The 21,399-nt window shown below is 45.6% G+C and overlaps 1 protein-coding gene across 1 annotated transcript; it reads right to left on the bottom strand.

Moving 5' to 3' along the window:
• Window positions 1-909: 909 nt before the first annotated feature.
• LOC138368871 (calcium-binding protein P-like) lies at window positions 910-2,475 on the bottom strand. Its single transcript, XM_069331584.1, has one exon. It carries the CDS (start codon window positions 2,473-2,475, stop codon window positions 910-912), a length of 1,566 nt encoding a protein of 521 aa, XP_069187685.1.
• Window positions 2,476-21,399: the final 18,924 nt, after the last annotated feature.

Below are 21,399 nucleotides of genomic sequence, written 5' to 3' on the forward strand. Positions count from 1 at the left end.
TTTTGTCCTACCTATTCCCGAGGCGTCGAAGCTCACTGTACTGTTCCCGAGGGTCGAGGGTGACAGTGAAGGTCACTGTACTGTTCCCGAGGGTCGAGGGCGACAGTGAAGGTCACTGTACTGTTCCCGAGGGTCGAGGGCGACAGTGAAGGTCACTGTACTGTTTCCGAGGGTCGAGGGTTACAGTGAAGGTCACTGTACTGTTCCCGAGGGACGAGGGTGACAGTGAAGCACATAACAGCGGTGATCTTGCACTAACAATATCGAGGGCCTGCGGGCCGCTGCAAGCAACAGCCTGTTGGACCAAGTTCTCACAAATCTAGCCTGACCCCCGGGCCTGGTTTGGGAAGTAGAACATCTCCCAGAACCCCATCAATCAGGTATCCAGCAGGATGATTAACAACTCTTAAGGGTCGTATTAGCCGGTCGTTACACACACGTGATGTAACGACCTCGTTCCGCTGCCTTGCTCGTTCCACCCAACTTCGAGAAAATGGTTCACTCGGCCAGGAAGGGATTCAGATGTCTGAACGCGGCTTAAGAAGAGTCGAGTGACTTTAAGTGAAGATTGGAGGCGACGGTTAAATCATTAATTTTTGTTCTTTTGAAGTCCCAAAAATTCCTCTTGGGAGCGGTGCTAAAGAAACAGGTTTAATGGCTTTCACTATTTTATTCTGGCGGTTTTGAGTCCCGCGGAGAGAGATAATTGAGAAGTGTTTCAAGAGGAATCACTGCAGTAAGAATTTGGCGGCAAAGTGCTCCTTAGAACTGTGTCTTACGGCACCTTAGAACAACAGTGGGCTGCGGTAAGGTGAGAAACATCATTTGGGCACCCAGAAGAGTCCTCTAATGAGGAAGAAATGAGGAGGACCAACTCTGTCCGGAAACACAACCCGCTGTTAGCCCTCGTTAACGCTTGGTGTCAGTCGTCGTGTAGGCCGCCTGGTGGAGGCTGGGCGTACCTCCTGGCGGCGTGCCTGGCTGGGCGTACCGCCTGGCAGCGTGCCTGGCTGGGCGTACCGCCTGGCAGCGTGCCTGGCTGGGCGTACCGCCTGGCAGCGTGCCTGGCTGGGCGTACCGCCTGGCGGCGTGCCTGGCTGGGCGTGCCTCCTGGCTGGGCGTACCTCCTGGCGGCGTGCCTCCTGGCTGGGCGTACCTCCTGGCGGCGTGCCTCCTGGCGGCGTGCCTCCTGGCGGCGTGCCTCCTGGCTGGGCGTACCTCCTGGCGGCGTGCCTCCTGGCTGGGCGTACCTCCTGGCGGCGTGCCTCCTGGCTGGGCGTACCTCCTGGCGGCGTGCCTCCTGGCTGGGCGTACCTCCTGGCGGCGTGCCTCCTGGCTGGGCGTACCTCCTGGCTGGGCGTACCTCCTGGCGGCGTGCCTCCTGGCTGGGCGTACCTCCTGGCGGCGTGCCTCCTGGCGGCGTGCCTCCTGGCTGGGCGTACCTCCTGGCGGCGTACCTCCTGGCGGCGTGCCTCCTGGCTGGGCGTGCCTCCTGGCTGGGCGTGCCTCCTGGCTGGGCGTGCCTCCTGGCTGGGCGTGCCTCCTGGCTGGGCGTGCCTCCTGGCTGGGCGTGCCTCCTGGCTGGGCGTGCCTCCTGGCTGGGCGTGCCTCCTGGCTGGGCGTGCCTCCTGGCTGGGCGTGCCTCCTGGCTGGGCGTGCCTCCTGGCTGGGCGTGCCTCCTGGCTGGGCGTGCCTCCTGGCTGGGCGTACCTCCTGGCTGGGCGTGCCTCCTGGCTGGGCGTGCCTCCTGGCTGGGCGTGCCTCCTGGCTGGGCGTGCCTCCTGGCTGGGCGTGCCTCCTGGCTGGGCGTGCCTCCTGGCTGGGCGTGCCTCCTGGCTGGGCGTGCCTCCTGGCTGGGCGTGCCTCCTGGCTGGGCGTGCCTCCTGGCTGGGCGTGCCTCCTGGCTGGGCGTGCCTCCTGGCTGGGCGTGCCTCCTGGCGGCGTGCCTCCTGGCTGGGCGTGCCTCCTGGCGGCGTGCCTCCTGGCTGGGCGTGCCTCCTGGCGGCGTGCCTCCTGGCTGGGCGTACCTCCTGGCTGGGCGTGCCTCCTGGCTGGGCGTGCCTCCTGGCTGGGCGTGCCTCCTGGCTGGGCGTGCCTCCTGGCTGGGCGTGCCTCCTGGCTGGGCGTGCCTCCTGGCGGCGTGCCTCCTGGCGGCGTGCCTCCTGGCTGGGCGTGCCTCCTGGCTGGGCGTGCCTCCTGGCTGGGCGTACCTCCTGGCGGCGTACATCCTGGCGGCGTGCCTCCTGGCGGCGTGCCTGGCTGGGCGTACCTCCTGGCGGCGTACCTCCTGGCGGCGTGCCTGGCTGGGCGTACCTCCTGGCGGCGTGCCTGGCTGGGCGTACCTCCTGGCGGCGTGCCTGGCTGGGCGTACCTCCTGGCGGCGTGCCTGGCTGGGCGTACCTCCTGGCGGCGTGCCTGGCTGGCGTACCCCCTAGCTGGGCGTAACGCCTGGCAGCGTGCCGCTACAAGAATCATACAAAACCCAGGAGAGACGAAGAGAGCAAAAGGTCATCAGTGAAATAGAGAGAAATCCGAAATATTTTTTCTCCTATGCAAAATCAAGATCAAAAACCACATCTAGTATCGGGCCCCTGCGAAAGTAAGATGGAACTCTCACAGATGACAACAAAGAAATGAACGAAATTGTGAGGAATCTGTACGACTGTTTTCAGCGAGCCACTAAACAATTTAAAAATTGATAACCCAAATGAAGTTTTTATGGATATGATACCAACATCAAATCATGGTTGTCCAGGGTTATGGAGATGCGGGGACCCATGTAGTTTGTGATCTTACTTCTTAACACATTCAAAGATTTTTGTGTGTGATGTTGGTGCCTCTGTAATTTTTGTCGGTAATTTTTTGCCTCTACCTTATTTCCTCCTTTAAGGAGTGGTGCTATCTCTACTGTTTTTAGTATGTCGGGGATAACGCCAGTGTCTAAGCTCTGTCTCCAAAGAATGTTAAGGTACATACAACAAATTCATATACACTATGACCAGCCAACGCTGTGTTTAGTCTTTAATTATAGACGATGTAATGGGCTCGAATTAGTGTTCCTGGACTCCCTCTGACACACGCACTACCGTCTGAACCACGAAGAGCTTGCTATTTCTAGCCCGGCCTCCCGAAATGATAATACAGTAACTATTTGGAGGAAAGTACCTATATGTAGTGATGGACCTCCAGTAAAGTACTTTTTATGAAAGTGATTTTAGGTTTGTCTGAAAAATAAAGCTAAGATAAAACTTAAATATTCCTACGCCTAGTACAGCACATATATGTACTATATTAGGGCCTAAGATAGCATGTATTGCGCCTAAGATAGCCTGCATTGGGCCTAAGATAGCATGTATTGGGCTTAAGATTGCTAGGAAAAGTTAGGTTAGATGTCATTTATGTTAGGGTTACAAAGGTTATCACTTTGTCTAAATTCAATAATACAAAACTTAACTTGCTGGTGGTCTAGGATGAAGGGCTCAGGTTTTCTCAAGTAACTTGGCTGTTTTGAATGAGGAATATATTGAGTGGTGAAGATTCTCTGGTGTGCCCCTATTGTGTACCTTGTGTGCCCCTATTGTGTACTTTGTGTGCACCTATTGTGTACCTTGTGTGCCCCTATTGTGCACCTTGTGTGTACCTATTGTGTACCTTGTGTGCCCCTATTGTGTACTTTGTGTGTACCTATTGTGTACCTTGTGTGCACCTATTGTGTACCTTGTGTGCCCCTATTGTGTACCTTGTGTGTACCTATTGTGTACCTTGTGTGCACCTATTGTGCACCTTGTGTGCCCCTATTGTGCACCTTGTGTGCCCCTATTGTGCACCTTGTGTGCCCCTATTGTGCACCTTGTGTGTACCTATTGTGCACCTTGTGTGCCCCTATTGTGCACCTTGTGTGCCCCTACTGTGCACCTTGTGAGCCCCTATTGTGCACCTTGTGTGCACCTTGTGTGCCCCTATTGTGCACCTTGTGTGCCCCTATTGTGCACCTTGTGTGCCCCTATTGTGCACCTTGTGTGCACCTATTGTGCACCTTGTGTGCACCTATTGTGCACCTTGTGTGCACCTATTGTGCACCTTGTGTGCCCCTATTGTGCACCTTGTGTGTACCTATTGTGCACCTTGTGTGCCCCTATTGTGCACCTTGTGTGCCCCTACTGTGCACCTTGTGAGCCCCTATTGTGCACCTTGTGTGCCCCTATTGTGCCCCTATTGTGCACCTTGTGTGCACCTATTGTGCACCTTGTGTGCACCTATTGTGCACCTATTGTGCACCTTGTGTGCCCCTATTGTGCACCTTGTGTGCCCCTATTGTGCACCTTGTGTGCCCCTATTGTGCACCTTGTGTGCCCCTATTGTGCACCTTGTGTGCCCCTACTGTGCACCTTGTGAGCCCCTATTGTGCACCTTGTGTGCCCCTATTGTGCACCTTGTGTGCCCCTACTGTGCACCTTGTGTGCCCCTATTGTGCACCTTGTGTGCCCCTATTGTGCACCTTGTGTGCCCCTATTGTGCACCTTGTGTGCACCTATTGTGCACCTTGTGTGCACCTATTGTGCACCTATTGTGCACCTTGTGTGCCCCTATTGTGCACCTTGTGTGTACCTATTGTGCACCTTGTGTGCCCCTATTGTGCACCTTGTGTGCCCCTACTGTGCACCTTGTGAGCCCCTATTGTGCACCTTGTGTGCCCCTATTGTGCACCTTGTGTGCCCCTATTGTGCACCTTGTGTGCCCCTATTGTGCACCTTGTGTGCCCCTATTGTGCACCTTGTGTGCACCTATTGTGCACCTATTGTGCACCTTGTGTGCACCTATTGTGCACCTTGTGTGCACCTATTGTGCACCTTGTGTGCCCCTATTGTGCACCTTGTGTGCACCTATTGGGTACCTTGTGTGCCCCTATTGTGCACCTTGTGTGCCCCTATTGTGCACCTTGTGTGCCCCTATTGTGCACCTTGTGTGCCCCTATTGTGCACCTTGTGTGCCCCTATTGTGCACCTTGTGTGCCCCAATTGTGTACCTTGTGTGCACCTATTGTGTGAACCTTGTGTGCACCTTGTGTGTACCTTGTGTATACCTTGTGTGCACCTATTGTGCACCTTGTGTGAACCTTGTGTGCACCTTGTGTGAACCTTGTGTGAACCTTGTGTGCACCTTGCGCATCTTGTGTGTGTGTGTGTGTGTATATATATATATATATATTATATATATATAATCCTCCACAGTATGTTTGCCTTTAGCCTCTAGCAGAACTATTTATAACTGCCACAACCCGCCATAAAATATTGTGGTATGCTAATGCTCATCTGGATACTATGAATTACTTACAAGTTTTTACTCCTGCATGTTCTTTGATGTGTAGCAGCGTGACGGGCAGCAGACACACACACACACACACACACACACACACACACACACACACACACACACACACACACACACACACACACAACAGCGGCTCTTACACGGCAAGCAACGCTGTGGAAAACTTTTATTGCAAGTCCCATAAGCCTCTGAGCAACTCAATCGTACTGTAACATCTGGTCTCTGTCTTTGCTGTGTCTGGTCGCAAGGATTTACTTGCTTGATGAAGTCTTGGGAGTTCTTCTACTCCCCAAGCCCGGCCCGAGGCCAGGCTTGACTTGTGAGCCAAAGCCTGGCTTGACTTGATCAGGCTTGACTTGATCAGGCTTGGCTTGATTTTAGTGTGTGTGTCAGGGTCCAGCTGGATCAGTATGTCCGCCGACAGTGTCATCCTGCTATAGTAAACAGCCCGCTCAGTGCCATGTGTAGACTTTTAAGGTGTTTTTGCCCAACAGGAAACGCAAAAACTTGAGCAACCCGCCAACTACACCTCGCCTGGCTGATGTTTATCAGTGTCAGGAAGGATATATTTTGCGGTGGTATTGTATTAAATCCTCCCAATTTTTACGTTGGGTCTAATGTGTAATATATATATGTCGTACCTAGTAGCCAGAATGCACTTCTAGGCCTACTATGCAAGGCCCGATTTGCCTAATAAGGCAAGTTTTCCTGAATTAATATATTTTTTCTTATTTTTTTCTTATGCAATGATAAAGCTACCCATTTTATTATGTATGAGGTCAATTTTTTTTATTGGAGTTAAAATTAACGTAGATATATGACCGAACCTAACCAACCCTACCTAACCTAACCTAACCCATCTTTATACATTAGGTTAGGTTAGGTAGCCCAAAAAGTTAGGTTAGGTAGTCGAAAAACAATTAATTCATGAAAACTTGGCTTATTAGGCAAATTGGGCCTTGCATAGTAGGCTGAGAAGTGCGTTCTGGCTACTAGGTACGATATATATATATATATATATATATATATATATATATATATATATATATATATATATATATATATATATATATATATATATATATATAATATATATATAAATTTCCGAAAGTTCTTCACCGATTGCTTTGAAATTTTGACACAATGTACCATTCGCCTACGGCCATGTTTTTTTTATATACATTATATATAGACATCGCGTCTGTTACAGGTAAAACCATATTTTTTTTTTTTTTTAAACTTTGTTTTTCATTAGTTTTCATGTGAGGGAAATCTCTGAAACATCTTTACCGGTTGCTTTGAAATTTTGACACAACCTTGCATTCGAATATGCGCATGTTTTTATATACCTACTATATACATGTCACACATGTGACAGGTAAAATCATGTTTTTTTTTTTTAACAGTGCTATCTGTTATAAGTAATAGCAACACACACTAATCTCCGAAAGTTCTTCACCGATTGGTTTGAAATTTTGACACAACGTTCCATTTGAATACGTGTGTTTTTCTACTTTTCTACTATATAGATGCCACAACTGTGACAGGTAAAAACTGTTTTTTTAAACAGTGCCATCTGTTGTACGTCATAGCAAATTTCATAGATTTCAATTTATTTTAATTTTGATTTAATTATTTTGTGACTGCGTTGGAATTGAGCTGTGTTTACCATACCGTTCATTTCGTGAGTATAGATTATTTTTTTTATTTTTTTCATTTTGTTTTGTTAACCGTTCTCCGTATTTTTCAGTGATGGGAACATCAGATCATTTGATGTTTCCATTTTTCTGATGTTAATATCAGATCATTTGGGAATGCATCAGATGAGAGAGTGGGGAATGGTGGGGAGGACACGGGGACAGGGGTGTGGGGGAGGACGAGGGGACAGGGAGGTGGGAATGTTTGGGGGCACAATCGACTTGAGAATGGTCCAGGACGGACCGAAACGTCGTCGTCCCTTCACTTTCTAGCGTGTGGTCTGGTCAACAATGTTTGGGAGGATGAGGGGACGGGAGGGTTGCTGAGCCACAGCAACGCGAGCCCGGGTACAGTTGGTATATATATATATATATATATATATATATATATATATATATATATATATATATATATATAAATATAAATAATATATAAATAATATATATATATTGTGACGGTAACGCGTTGGTGTTCGGCTGTTCAAAGCTAGGGGTATGGCCTCGTCACATAGTATTAAAAAAAAATAGAAAATCTGGAACTTCGTCTGTGGTAAGGTAAGGAGAAGACACACAAAACACAAGTAAATTTTAACAATGGAATTTTAATTACGTTAAATAAATCAAAACATGAATAAAATGGACAAACAAATTCGTATAATAAAATCAATCAATCAAAATAATAAGAATAATTAAATGACACAATGAAAAGTTACGTTAAGACAAAATAACAAGAAGTGCAATAGACAAGTATGAGAGGTGCTGGAATATTGGCTTTAAGCTATCACCTCTCTCAGTATACGTACGCTAAAGCTTACGTCTAGCAGGGAGAAGTGTTAACTGTGAAAGCACGGAATATTCTGAGGACTGAGGTCGTGGCGGCCCCAGACATCAAGTAGTATGGGGGGGTGGAGTGCAGTTGCAGCCCGACCGGCGACCAATCAGAGGAGCCGGCAGCAAGACAGGTAGTTTGGCGGTTTGAGTCTGAGCAGGTGTTCTTGGCTGCATACGTTTTGCGCTCTGGCAAACCTTGGTGTTGTTGTCGTTGTTGGACATTTCTTCCATAGTAGTTTTATATATTTGTTGCGACGTATTTGTGGAGGGAAGAGCAGGCCCAATCTCTTGAAGGAGATTATTGTCACAACTCTCCCCCGAAGCCTGCGGTTCTGGAAGAAGTACGTCGTTATGTGGTGGAGTAATGGATGGAGTCGCTTCTACTTCATAAACTCTGGAGAGGGCATCGGCTATGGTGTTGTCAGAACCCTTGATATAGCGTGTCTCCAGGTGGATTTTCTGCAGTTAGCAAGCCCATAGTAGAAGACGTTGAGATGAGAAGTGGGCGTGCTGCAGGAGGTGTAGGGTGGTGTGGTCCGTGTTGATGGTGGACCGAGCACTTTGCAGGTGTGGAGTGAAGTGCTGGAGCTTCAGGATGATGAAGAGTAGCTCCTTGCCAATTGTTCCGTAGTTCCTTGTAGCAGTAGTCGCTGACAGGTGTGTTCTCCTCGCCTCGTTGCTGCATCGCGACACCACCAATGTCGGTACCACTGGCGTCGACATGGAGGATGAAGGGCGAGGTGAGAGTGGAATTAGAATAGGGCAAAGGAGCACGATTATTATCCTGAAAGCATTTGGGAAGATCATTAAGGATTTCGGAATTAGAAAGCGTTGACTCCTTGTCAGTGCTTTCGGGAGGAGAAGCTGGGAAGGTCTCACTGTGGATGTAGGGTTCTGTGAAGGTGGAATAGTTAATTAGGACAGTGGGAGGAGTACCATTATATTGCTTCTGGAGGTTGACGTGGCACAGCTGGGTCTTCCGCCGCCTATCTGGAGTCTCTATTACGTAGTTGTTGTTATTCCTGCACTCTTTGACGCGGTAGGGTCCTGAAAACCTGTTTTGGAAAGGTGAACCTGGGATAGGGAAATATGCAAGGACGAAGTCTCCCGGCTTGAATTTTCTTACTTTGCTGGTCTGGTTGTAATGAGTCTTCATTCTCTCCTGGGCTTTCAATAGATTATCATGGGCAAAACGGTGGACTCTCTCTAGAATGTGTTGAAGGTTTTGAAGAAACTGGGGCACATTCTGATGCTCACTGAAGGTGGCATCTCGGAGAGAGTCTTTGAAAGCCTTAAGGGGAGTACGGCACTTACGGCCGTAGAGCATCTCATAAGGAGATACTCCTAGGGACTCATTGGGGAGACTTCTGAAAATACACATTATAAGGTCAATCTGCTTATCCCAATCCTTAGAGGTTTCACTACAAAACTTTTTCAAGAGTGCTTTGATTGTCTGATGACTACGTTCAAGAGAACCCTGTGAAGCAGGATGATAGGGGCTGGACAATACCTGTTTGATATTGAACTCCTCCAGTGTCCTTTTGAAGAGATCACTGGTGAAGTTGGTACCACAGTCGCTCTGAATCTCCCTGGGAAATCCGTATTGAGTGAAGATCTTCAATAGATGTTTTATAACCGTAGCAGCCGTGATGTTCTTCACTGGAACTGCTATGGGAAATCTGGTGGTAGGACACAGGATGGTTAGGATGTAGGCGTTACCTGAACTGGTCCGAGGTAAAGGACCAACACAGTCTATTATGAGTCTGTGGAAAGGTTCCGCAGGCACCTGTATGGGAATCAGTGGCGCTCTGGGAATGGAGATGTTCGGTTTGCCTGCCATCTGACATGTATGACACTGTTTTACGTACTGTTTGACGTTATTTACCATACCTGGCCAGTAGTAGTCTTGACGAATTCCATGGTAAGTCTTGTTGAAGCCGTAGTGGGAGAGTGCTCCGTGGGCCAGGTGTAGAATAGTGGGCCGCAGGCTGGTAGGAATCACAAGTTGTTCGATGTTGGCCCAATCGTTGTCCTCCTTCAGTTTACTGGGTCTATATCTGCGGTAGAGCAAGTCGTTCTCTAGGAAGAACCCAGGAATACTGTCGGGTTGAGTCTCAGCCTGGAAAAACAATGGTGTTAAAGTAAGATCTTCCCTCTGCAACTTACGGAACTCCAACTTGGTCAGATGCGGGGGTAGTTTCTGAGGGTCTTGAGGGACAGCGGTAGCAGTAGAGTCAGCTGGCTGTGGACGTGCGGCTTGTGCACGGGTGGTCACGAGAACCGGAGGAGAAACTTCATCACTCTCTTGAACCTCTGCTGGAACATACTCTAGAATAGGGTTACTTGGCACAGAGTTACACACCTGGGGTTTGTCCATGACGATCAGGTTGGTCGGTTGCAGGTCTTCTGCCAAGTCGTTGCCTAGGAGAAGTTGCACTCCAGGCATGGGAAAAGGCTTTTCCCTGACGGCGACTTGGACTTCCCCGTTCACGTAGGGACAATCCAGGTGGACTCTGGCGAGAGGGTATGGAGTGGTAGCAGTGAGGTCAGTGATGAAGACAGTTTCTCCGGTGTAGGTGATGTTGGGCACAGCCGACTTCAAGATGATCGATTGAAGAGCCGCTGTGTCCCTCAAGATCTTCAATTTGAAACGTCCCTCCGGATTTGAACCGTTGGCAGAGACAGTTCCAGTATACAGGTGGTTACTGAAAAGAGAAAGATCATTAACATTAACACCAACATTCATCACAGGCTTACCGGACTTAGGAGGAGTTGGTTTGGGTTTTTGTTGGTCAGTGGTTCCCTTGTATTGAGACTTACCACACTTGTCTATGGTATGTCCATAGAGTCTACAATACTTGCAGTACAGTTGTGAACCAGCTTGATCGGGGCTCACTTTCTCGTAACTGTACCACGACTTCTTACTGGAGGATGGTTCGGGTGTCAGCCGGTGGATGAGGCTGTAAGTGTCAGCCGACTTAGCACACTTCAGGTAGTCGGTTTCTTCTTTATCTGCTAAGTAGAGGCGGACAGGAGGCGGCACACGTCTCAAGAATTCTTCAACAAGCATCAGGTTGACGAGTTCTGTAAAAGTAAAGACATGTGCTGCTTCCAGCCATTTCATGAAATACCTCCGTTTCGTGTTAGCAAACTCGAGGAAGGTAGTGGTACTTGCCTTCAGGTGGTCACGGAATTTCCTTCTATAACTTTCTGTGGAAAGTAGGTAGGCGTCTAACACTGCTTGTTTCAGAGTGTGGTAGTCATTCTCAGACGCCAAAGTACTGAGTGTGACTGCAGCTCTACCTGTAAGATGAACTCTGAGAAGTGTGGCCCATTGGTCGACAGGCCAACTGAGTTGATTAGCAAGGGTTTCAAAGGTGGTAAAGAACACATCAACTTCTGCTTCTACAAAGGATGGCATTAACTTACTTGCATGTGATATATTAAAACTGACGGGAAGATTGGCAGTAGCTTGCTGGCGTTGAGTGAAGTGTGAAGTTTCCAAGGCGATTTCGCGTTGACGACACTCTAGAGCCAGAGTCGCTTGTTGCTTGTCATGTTCGCGTTGTATTTCCAACTCGCGTTGTTTGGTTTCAAGCTGTACTCGTTCACGTTCACGGAGTAATGCGACCTCATGTTCGTGTTCTTCTCTCCTCAAGGCAGCTTCGCGTTCTTGTTCGTCTCTCCTCAAAGCAGCTTCGCGTTCTTGTTCGTCTCTCCTCAAAGCAGCTTCGCGTTCTCTGAGGGTGATTTCTCGTTCTTGTTCTTCCCTCCGTATGGCAGCTGTTCGTTCTTCAATCTTGGCCAGCTCTAGTTTGAGTTTCATCGTCGCCAAATCAGTTTTATCTGTAATATAGTAAGTTTCATGAGTTTCAGAGTCTATCTTACCTTGCTCTAAATAGTAATCCAGCAACAGGTTGTGTAGGTCATTTTTGTTGGCTTGGTAGGGAACTTCTAGTTGATACTCATGTGCAAGAGTTTGTAATTCAGTCTTCTTGGCACGACTTAAAGTCCCTATTTCACCTGCTGGATTTGCACGGAAAGCTTGGAGATGAAACATGGTGAAATTAGCAAATAAAGGTACACGAATATTCAATAGTGAATGTCAGAAACAGGACAACGTGGCAACTGATACCTATCCTGTGAGATCTTTAACAATTAAAGTTAAGTAAAAGATGTGAAATGATTAAATTAAATCAAGGGCGCAGGAAATCTTGTACCCGGTACTCAAGTAAGAGGATAAGGGCAAGAAAATCCTACTAACAAATGAAACAGAGTTTCGAAAACAAATGAAACAGTAAATTGCCTCAAAAGTAAAATTGGTAGTCCAAGGATGTAGGCATACCTTGCCAAGTCTATAGGACATAAAGCAAGTTTTTCCTACTGAATTTAATATGATACTTACAGAATTAGCGAACTTTTGTGCTCTGAAAAAGTAAGCTAATTCCCTACCGTTGTATGTATCATCATCTCTGACTGACGTGTAGGGGTGCGAGGTGTCAACTGGTGACGAGAACTGCTGCTGAGGTCCCAATTCAGCAACTACAGTTCGAGCTAGAGGAACTATGGCCCTCTTTGTCCTCCTACAGTCAGATTGCAGAAGATTGAGTACTCTTGACCCGGGGCAGACCACAGTACCAGGGTACCAATATGATGATCTGTCAAAAATGAGAAATATCCAAGGGACAAAGATGGTAAACACGAGTAATAACACGGAGGGAGAGATGACCAATTAAGAGTATGACTGCGGCCTACAGTCACCACGTAATCCAAAGTTGTCTCACCTTCACCATATGTTACTCTCGTAATGCACAATACACCGCACCTTATAAAAAATGAAATTGAATATGAAAAATAGTAAAAGCTACGTTAACAAAGTTAAATACGCTTACCATAAATTACCACTTGGCACCAGTACCTGAGTGAAGCTCCTAGGACAGGCCCCCATATAATATGTGACGGTAACGCGTTGGTGTTCGGCTGTTCAAAGCTAGGGGTATGGCCTCGTCACATAGTATTAAAAAAAAAATAGAAAATCTGGAACTTCGTCTGTGGTAAGGTAAGGAGAAGACACACAAAACACAAGTAAATTTTAACAATGAAATTTTAATTACGTTAAAGAAATAAAACATGAATAAAATGGACAAACAAATTCGTATAATAAAATCAATCAAAATAATAAGAATAATTAAATGACACAATGAAAAGTTACGTTAAGACAAAATAACAAGAAGTGCAATAGACAAGTATGAGAGGTGCTGGAATATTGGCTTTAAGCTATCACCTCTCTCCGTATACGTACGCTAAAGCTTACGTCTAGCAGGGAGAAGTGTTAACTGTGAAAGCACGGAATATTCTGAGGACTGAGGTCGTGGCGGCCCCAGACATCAAGTAGTATGGGGGGGTGGAGTGCAGTTGCAGCCCGACCGGCGACCAATCAGAGGAGCCGGCAGCAAGACAGGTAGTTTGGCGGTTTGAGTCTGAGCAGGTGTTCTTGGCTGCATACGTTTTGCGCTCTGGCAAACCTTGATGGTGGTGTTGTCGTTGTTGGACATTTCTTCCATAGTAGTTTTATATATTTGTTGCGACGTATTTGTGGAGGGAAGAGCAGGCCCAATCTCTTGAAGGAGATTATTGTCACAATATAAATAATATATATATATATATATATATATATATATATATATATATATATATATATAATAAATATATATATGTCGTACCTAGTAGCCAGAACGCACTTCTCAGCCTATAATGCAAGGCCCGATTTGCTTAATAAGCCAAGTTTTCATGAATTAATTGTTTTTCGACTACCTAACCTAACCTAACTTTTTTGGCTACCTAACCAAACCTCACCTATAAAGATAGGTTAGGTTAGGTAGGGTTGGTTAGGTTCGGTCATATATCTACGTTAATTTTAACTCCAATAAAAAAAAATTGACCTCATACATAATGAAATGGGTAGATTTATCATTTCATAAGAAAAAAAATAGAAAAAATATATTAATTCAGGAAAACTTGGCTTATTAGGCAAATTGGGCCTTGCATAGTAGGCTGAGAAGTGCGTTCTGGCTACTAGGTACGACATATATATATATATATATATATATATATATATATATATATATATATATATATATTTGGTGTATATTATTGTATATAATCCCTGTATAGTATTTGTTAATTTGGTGACAATTTGTCTAGTGTTTTAAACCCCCTTCCCTTTTGGTTGTACATTGCTACAAAGTCTTGATAACTTCACCCTGACTTGGGGTTGGATCTGTGAAGAAAGCGCCTCCACGGAGACTAAAAGAACCCGAGTTACTAAGGCCGGCCGTAACAATAGTGGTGTAGCAGTTATAAGAGGCGCAAGACCGTGCTCTACCTGGTGTGTACCTGGATGTTGTTCTGAGAGTTCTACTCCAAAAGCTTCAGTAACGTTCCCCACACACACTGTTGTTACCGTTTATAACTCCTACTTTGTAACCACTTGTAACACTGGTGATGTTACTCACTATGGAATAGTGCGCTCGCCCTAACACCAACACACCCAATATACCACATGATTCTTAGTAGATTGGCAGTTGAGAGGCGGGACCAAAGAGCCAGAGCTCGACCACCGCAAGCACAAGTAGGTGAGTACGTGAGTGAGAGTAGGACACCGTTCGGGGACAACTGTCTCAATATATGACTTCTAATTATATGACAACAATTTATGATGCTAAAGCTGCCACCACCCCCTCACTTACTGTAATTAAAATACTAATTAATGTACTTAGTGCTGTCCTGACCCAGAGGAGAGAGGTCAAGACCTGGAACAAGAACTTACATTATTTCTTAGTAATTAATTGAAAATTATGAGGGAATAATATATACTTTGAAGCTTCACTGTTTTGAAAATGACTTGTGGTCTCATTAATTATTGATGTGGCTCAGAGAATCACTGAATAAGATCAAAGACCCAGTAACGTCAGATCATATATGCTCAAACATCAATGACAGGAAAAATTAACTGAAATACCAAATCAACTTTAAATATTTAAATGATTAATAAAAGAACATTGGCACCCCTAATCTTAAATCCTTACTCAAATTGTCCTGTAATGGTGTCAATTCACTAATAAGTAAAAACTCTAGTAACAATTACCTTCTTTCTACAGCTAATCCAATCAATAATATCACCCATCCCCCGGGTCTCTGCAACACAACCTTCCCGCACGATGGTCAAGCTTATACTGAAGATAGTATTGATCAGGTATCCAAAGGATACCTGATCAACCAGGCTGTGACTCATACGTCAGGCTGCGAGCAGCCGAGTCTAACAGCCTGGTTGATCAGTCCAGCAACCAGGAGGCCTGGTCGACGACCGGGCCGCGGGGACACTAAGCCCCGGAAGCACCTCAAGGTAGCCTCAAGGTAAGATTCCTAGAAGGAATTACACTGACCTGCTATAAAATTCTGCCTCTTGGCACCCTCTGACCACACCCCCGAGCACCCAGGCCTAGGTGTGGCCTCCCACCAGAGCTTAGTGTCGTGGATACCATGGTTCTTGTATATAATTTGTCAACCTATGGTAACCAGAGGTTACCTGTGTCATTGTGTGGTCACAATGGTTGTACTCTTCAAGTCACTTGTGTTGTCCTGTCTTGAGTACTGCTCAGTACTCACTTCCCCCTTCAGAGCAGGAGAGATTGCTGAAATAGAGGGAATACAGAAAACATATACGGCACGCATAGACGCAATAAAGCACCTAAATTATTGGGATCGTCTCAAAGCCCTCCAAATGTACTCTCTAGAAAGAAGACGAGAGAGATATCAAATAATATACACCTGGAAGATACTGGAGGGCCAAGTACCAAATCTACACAGTAAAATAACAACGTACTGGAGTGAACGACATGGAAGAAAATGTAGAATAGAACCAGTGAAGAGCAGAGGTGCCATAGGCACAATCAGAGAGCACTGTATAAACATCAGGGGTCCGCGGTTGTTCAACGTCCTCCCAGCGAGCATAAGGAATATTGCCGGAACAACCGTGGACATCTTCAAGAGAAAACTGGACGGTTTTCTAAGAGAAGTTCCGGATCACCCGGGCTGTGTACGTGGCCCTGCGGGCCGCTCCAAGCAACAGCCTGGTGGACCAAACTCTCACAAGTCGAGCCTGGCCTCGGGCCGGGCTTGGGGAGTAGAAGAACTCCCAGAACCCCATCAACCAGGTATCAACCAGAGGGCCTTAGTGAGAGGTCAGTGTACCTCATTAATGCCTTCACCAATGACCCAAGTCACAAATATGATTCTTTTTCGGTAGAACTTGACCCAGCTGGGAATGGGGGGAGCAGGAAAATATGGAAGAGAGAAGGAAGAAGAGAGAATGGAGGAAGGAGAGGAAACAAGGAGAAAGAGAACAGTTATGTAGAAAAATGCTGCAGACATTTCCATAGTCGTTACACCCAGCCCAGGGCCTGGCTTGACTTCTGAGAGCTTGATCCAACAGACTGTTGCTTGGAGCGGCCCGCAGCCCCACGTATCCACCACAGCCCGGTTGGTCCGGCACTTCTTGAAGAAAAATGTCTACTATATTTACTTGGTTATGCTCCCTAAACGTTAAGTGGTCACACATGTTTATTCGCAGATACTTTACATGTTGTTTTCACACTATGGGCAGACATGATTGTGTTCTGAACATATATTATCCAGGGTTATGTAGACGCTGTGAGCCAAGGTATTTGGTCATCTTACTTCTTAGTACTATTTCAGGGATTTTTATGATGTGTGATGTTAGTGCTATCGGTCTGTAATTTTATTAACCTTTGCTTTATTCCCTCTATTTTGGAGTGGTGCTTGTAACTTGAAAATGTCCATAGAGCTGGCAAGCAAGGGGCAATTCCTCAGTTGAGTCAAGCCTGGCCTCGGGCCGGGCTTGGAGTAGAACTCCCAGAACCCCATAACCCCATCAAGCAGGTATCTTATTGAATATGAAGTTCCAGGTATCAGGGCCTGGTGCAGAGTGCATAGGCATACTGTCTATGGCTACTTCAAAATCCAGTGGGGACAGGGTGACATCTGATATATGATTTGATGTTGGTATCACATACATGAAGAATTCGTTTGGGTTATCTATCTTCAGTGTTTAGTGGCTCGCTGAAGACAGTCGCACTGATTCCTCACTATCTCGCTCATTTCATTGTTGTTATATGTGAAAGTTCCATCTCCCTTGTGCAGGGACCCGATACTAGATTTTTTTGTACTAGATTTTGCATAGGAGAAACAGTAATTTGAATTCTTCTCTATTACAATGATGGCATTTTTCTTTCTTTGCCTCTCTTGGATTTTATATAATTCTTGTAGGTTTAGTTAAAAAAAAAATTATTTCTCTATCAAGGCTGTTGTTGTTCTTGAGATACTGTGCGAGTCTCAAATTGTTCCGCGGTTAGTTTTCTTCGCCTATAGAAGGAACGCCGTTCCCGTTCCGCTGTAATTGGTGGAACCAATTACGGCGTAATGGATGTGGGGTCCCTTGATTGTTTCAAGCGTGGGTTGGACATGTATTATATGAGTGGGATTGGGTGGTTATAAATAGGAGCTGCCTCCCATGGGCCAATAGGCCTTCTGCAGTTACTTCAATTCTTATCATCTTATGTTCTTATGTACCAATATGCACCACTTCCTCTCATTTCTTAGGGGTATGCGGTTTGAACATATTTCTAGAGCTACTGAGCATATTTTTTCCAGGCACTGGTTCAGGTTTGCATTTTCTAGCTGTTCTTCCCAGTTTATTTCTGTGAAGTCCTGGTTTATTTGCTCCCAGTTTCTGTTTATTATTAAAATTTAATTTGCTGAATTCTCCTCCTCCTCTGGGGCTTGGGACTGGTTGTGCAGGTCTGCTCCCCGTGCTTGTCTGAACTTCAATCAGGTTGTGATCTGAGTAACAGGTATTTGTAATAATTATGTTCCTAATCATTTCATCGTTATTTGTGAAAATAAGGTCTAGGGTGTTTTCTAGTTAGTTCTGATAGTTGCTGGTTTAAAACAACTCTGCCATACATCCGTAATAAGTCATTTGGCTGTGACTATTCATTTGGGCTACTTCCTGGTATTCTCTGATACAACTGTATTTGCTACATTCTGCTATTTTAGGTGCCATAGGTTGAAGTCCTCAAGCATAATGATGATTGCTGCGATGTTTGTGAGATTTTCTAAGCAGTATTCTATTTTCATTAGTTGGTCTTTAAACTGCTGAGGATTTGCCTCCGGTGACTTATATTCAAGGACAATAAATACATTTAGGATATCTGTTTTGGTTATCAGCACTTCCACCATATCGTTTGTGGTGTTTAGCAGCTCAGTACAGATGAGTGTGTCCTTGATGTACAGGCTGACTCCACCCTGTGTGTCCTGTCACATCTGAAAAGATTGTAATCTGGTATCCATATTTCACTATCACAATAATTCTTTGTGAGAGTTTGTTTGGGCTGCAATCGCTGCATTTGCCTCATTTAGGAGGCCAGCAATAAAGTGGACTTTGTTTGATCTGAGTGATTGTTTACCCTTGGTGTTAGCTAATACTAATGATGTTATCGTATTTGTGAAATTTGTGTGCTGTGTGTTATATTTGGTGTTGATGTACATGATTCTGGTTGCAAGTGTGTCCTCTCTAGCATTTGACCGAGTTGGTGATAGAGTCTGGACATTTTTAATCATTCTTTCCCTCTTCCTCTTGCTAAAAAATCTATGGATGGGATAAATCTAGGTATGTTAAGAACGAATATGTTCTATGAAAACAGCTGTTTTCATAGTGTTTTTCATGGCTGTTTTCATAGTGGCGTTCTTTGATTTTGTTACCATGATTCCTCTTGTATGTTTATGTATATTACAAAATCTGAAGACCTCTTTGAATTTCAGAAGAGCATCATAAAGTATTTTACAGTATTGAACAGATACATATTGTAAGTACTGGGAAATATAATTAGTATACAGATACATATTGTAAGTACTGGGAAATATAACTAGTATACAGATACATATTGTAAGTACTGGGAAATATGACTAGTATACTCCCGCCAAAATAGCCATCTTGAAATAACCAAAAGACTATTAAATGTGGAATTAATTACACATTCAATAATTAAAGCAGACTTCAGAAACCTCAGATTATTCATGAACCTAAACAAAATTTTACATTCAAATTGGTTAATCTCTTCTGTGATAATTAGTTCAGTGGTATTAAAGCTGGAATAGTTAAGTGGACGCTCTTACCCCTTCCCTTCACTTTCCCTTCCATCCTGTCTCTTCCCGTTTCCTGTTCATCTCTTCCGCTTCCCTTCTCCTCTCTTCCTGTTTCCTGTTCATCTCTTCCGCTTCCCTTCTCCTCTCTTCCTGACTCCGTACCCGTCTCTTCCTCCTTCCCGTCTCTTCCTCCTTCCCGTCTCTTTCCGTTTTCTTTCTTCCCCATCTTTTCCTGTCTTCTTTTCATCTTGTTTCTTTCCTCGCCATCTTTCCCTGTCTCTACCTTGCCGGTGGCTGAGCGGACAGAACACTGGACGCGTGATCCTGTAGTCCCGGGTTCGATCCCGGGCGCCGGCGAGAAACGATGGGGTAGATTTTCTTTCACCCTGATGCCCCTGTTACCTAGCAGTAAATAGGTACCTGGGAGTTAGTCAGCTGTCACGGGCTGCTTCCTGGGGGTGGAGGTCTGGTCGAGGACCGGGCCGCGGGGACACTAAAGCCCCGAAATCATCTCAAGATAACCTTCCTCCCGTCTCCCCGTCATTGCTGGCTCAGATTCACCCACAGTTACCTGTATCAGCCCATAAACGGCTTCGACGCTCCCCCATTAACACCTGTGTACTGTCTAGTGCTGTTGGACGCAGCGCCATACTGCAGCCAGCTGCGCCCAACAGCCTGGTTGACCAATCCACCAACCAGGAGAGACCTGTAGTCTGATACCGGGCCGCAGGGGGGAGGGGGGGGGGGACGTTGATCCTCGGAATCAGTACAAGGTAGCCGCAAGGTGTCGCTTTTCCTCTCTCTACTCTCTCTACTCTCTCTCTTCTCTCTCTCTCTCTCTCTCTCTCTCTCTCTCTCTCTCTCTCTCTCTCTCTCTCTCTCTCTCTCTCTCTCTCTCTCTCTCTCTCTCTCTCTTTTCTCTCTCTCTTTTCTCTCTCTCTTTTCTCTCTCTCTTTTCTCTCTCTCTTTTCTCTCTCTCTTTTCTCTCTCTCTTTTCTCTCTCTCTTTTCTCTCTCTCTTTTCTCTATTTTCTCTCTCTCGAGTAGTGGCATGGGGCGAACATGACTTTGTAGATCGATTGGCCAATGAGGCTTGCAAGAAAGAAAACATTGATTATGATTTTGGACAATCTAATGCAATTATTAGAAACATACAAATTAAAGAAATTAATTCAGATTTAGAAGAACTAAGAAATGCCCAGAGACCTGAAAGCTGCAGTAATAAAAGTTATGACAAGTTTTGTAATAATAGGTATTTGTATGGTCAGCACAGTAACCGGACCAGGCAATGTGATGTAGTCATTGCGCGAATTCGCTTTGGCTATAGACACATCTGGCAGGTTAGCGAGGCTGAGCCACTACCAGAATACTCAGATTATAAACTCTGTGATAAACCTTTAATGTATTCACTAGAACACTATATTGTTGAATATGAAACCGTAAAGGACTTTAGACCTCCTGGCCTCTTGTACCACCAACTGTGTAACTATTTCATTGTCTCAGGTGTTCTGGATGACATCCTAACAATTTACCCAAAATTTGCTTGTCCATTTTAAAGAATGAAGAATTTTTTTTATTTATATTCTAAGCTGCATCACTTATGAACCCATCCCTGCCCTTGTGTGGCAGTGCACAGTAGAAAGTTGTTTTCACATATCCATACATTAAAACATTGATTGTAACCATGATATATATGTGCTTCAGCCTACAGTTTAGACCTATTGTCTTATGTATGACCCTCTGTCCTGCGTGACAGTGAATACCAGCATTATCCTCACTTTAATAAGACTATCAAAATCCTCAGATTAGGCAAAATTGTAATTAATTTTGTCAATAAAGATGTTAATAAATAAAGGGAGCGCGGCCCAGCAAGATTCTGGGGTGCAAACCCACGACTGGCGAGGATGGTGAGCCAGACACAAGCAACTGGCGAGGATGGTGAGCCAGACACAAGCAACTGGCGAGGATGGTGAGCCAGACGCAAGCAACTGGCGAGGATGGTGAGCCAGACACAAGCAAGACGGAGTAATGAAGAGAACAGACAAGGGAAGACACACGGCAGAAAATGTAAAAGACAGTTCACGAAAAGCTGAAAAAAGAGGAGAGAGGCACTTAAGACATAACAGAATTAACAATCTCGAGACGAAGTTTCGAGATTGAGAAAAAGTTGGATCCGAGGAAGAGTCAAGGAGTCAGTTTCAGGATCGACCTGATTTGTGAACGTGTTACAGTAGGATTCATAAACCAGTACAGCATTGTGAGCATTGTAATACAGGCAGCCACTTGACAAGATGCTGTAGGGAGCATTAGTCAGC

The sequence above is a fragment of the Procambarus clarkii genome, chromosome 26 (genome assembly GCF_040958095.1).
Source record: "Procambarus clarkii isolate CNS0578487 chromosome 26, FALCON_Pclarkii_2.0, whole genome shotgun sequence".
NCBI lineage: Eukaryota > Metazoa > Arthropoda > Malacostraca > Decapoda > Cambaridae > Procambarus > Procambarus clarkii.

What these genes read in the sequence shown, in the direction of transcription:
- LOC138368871 (XM_069331584.1), bottom strand. Translation starts at nt 2,475, where the DNA reads ATGATTCTTGTAGCGGCACGCTGCCAGGCGTTACGCCCAGCTAGGGGG.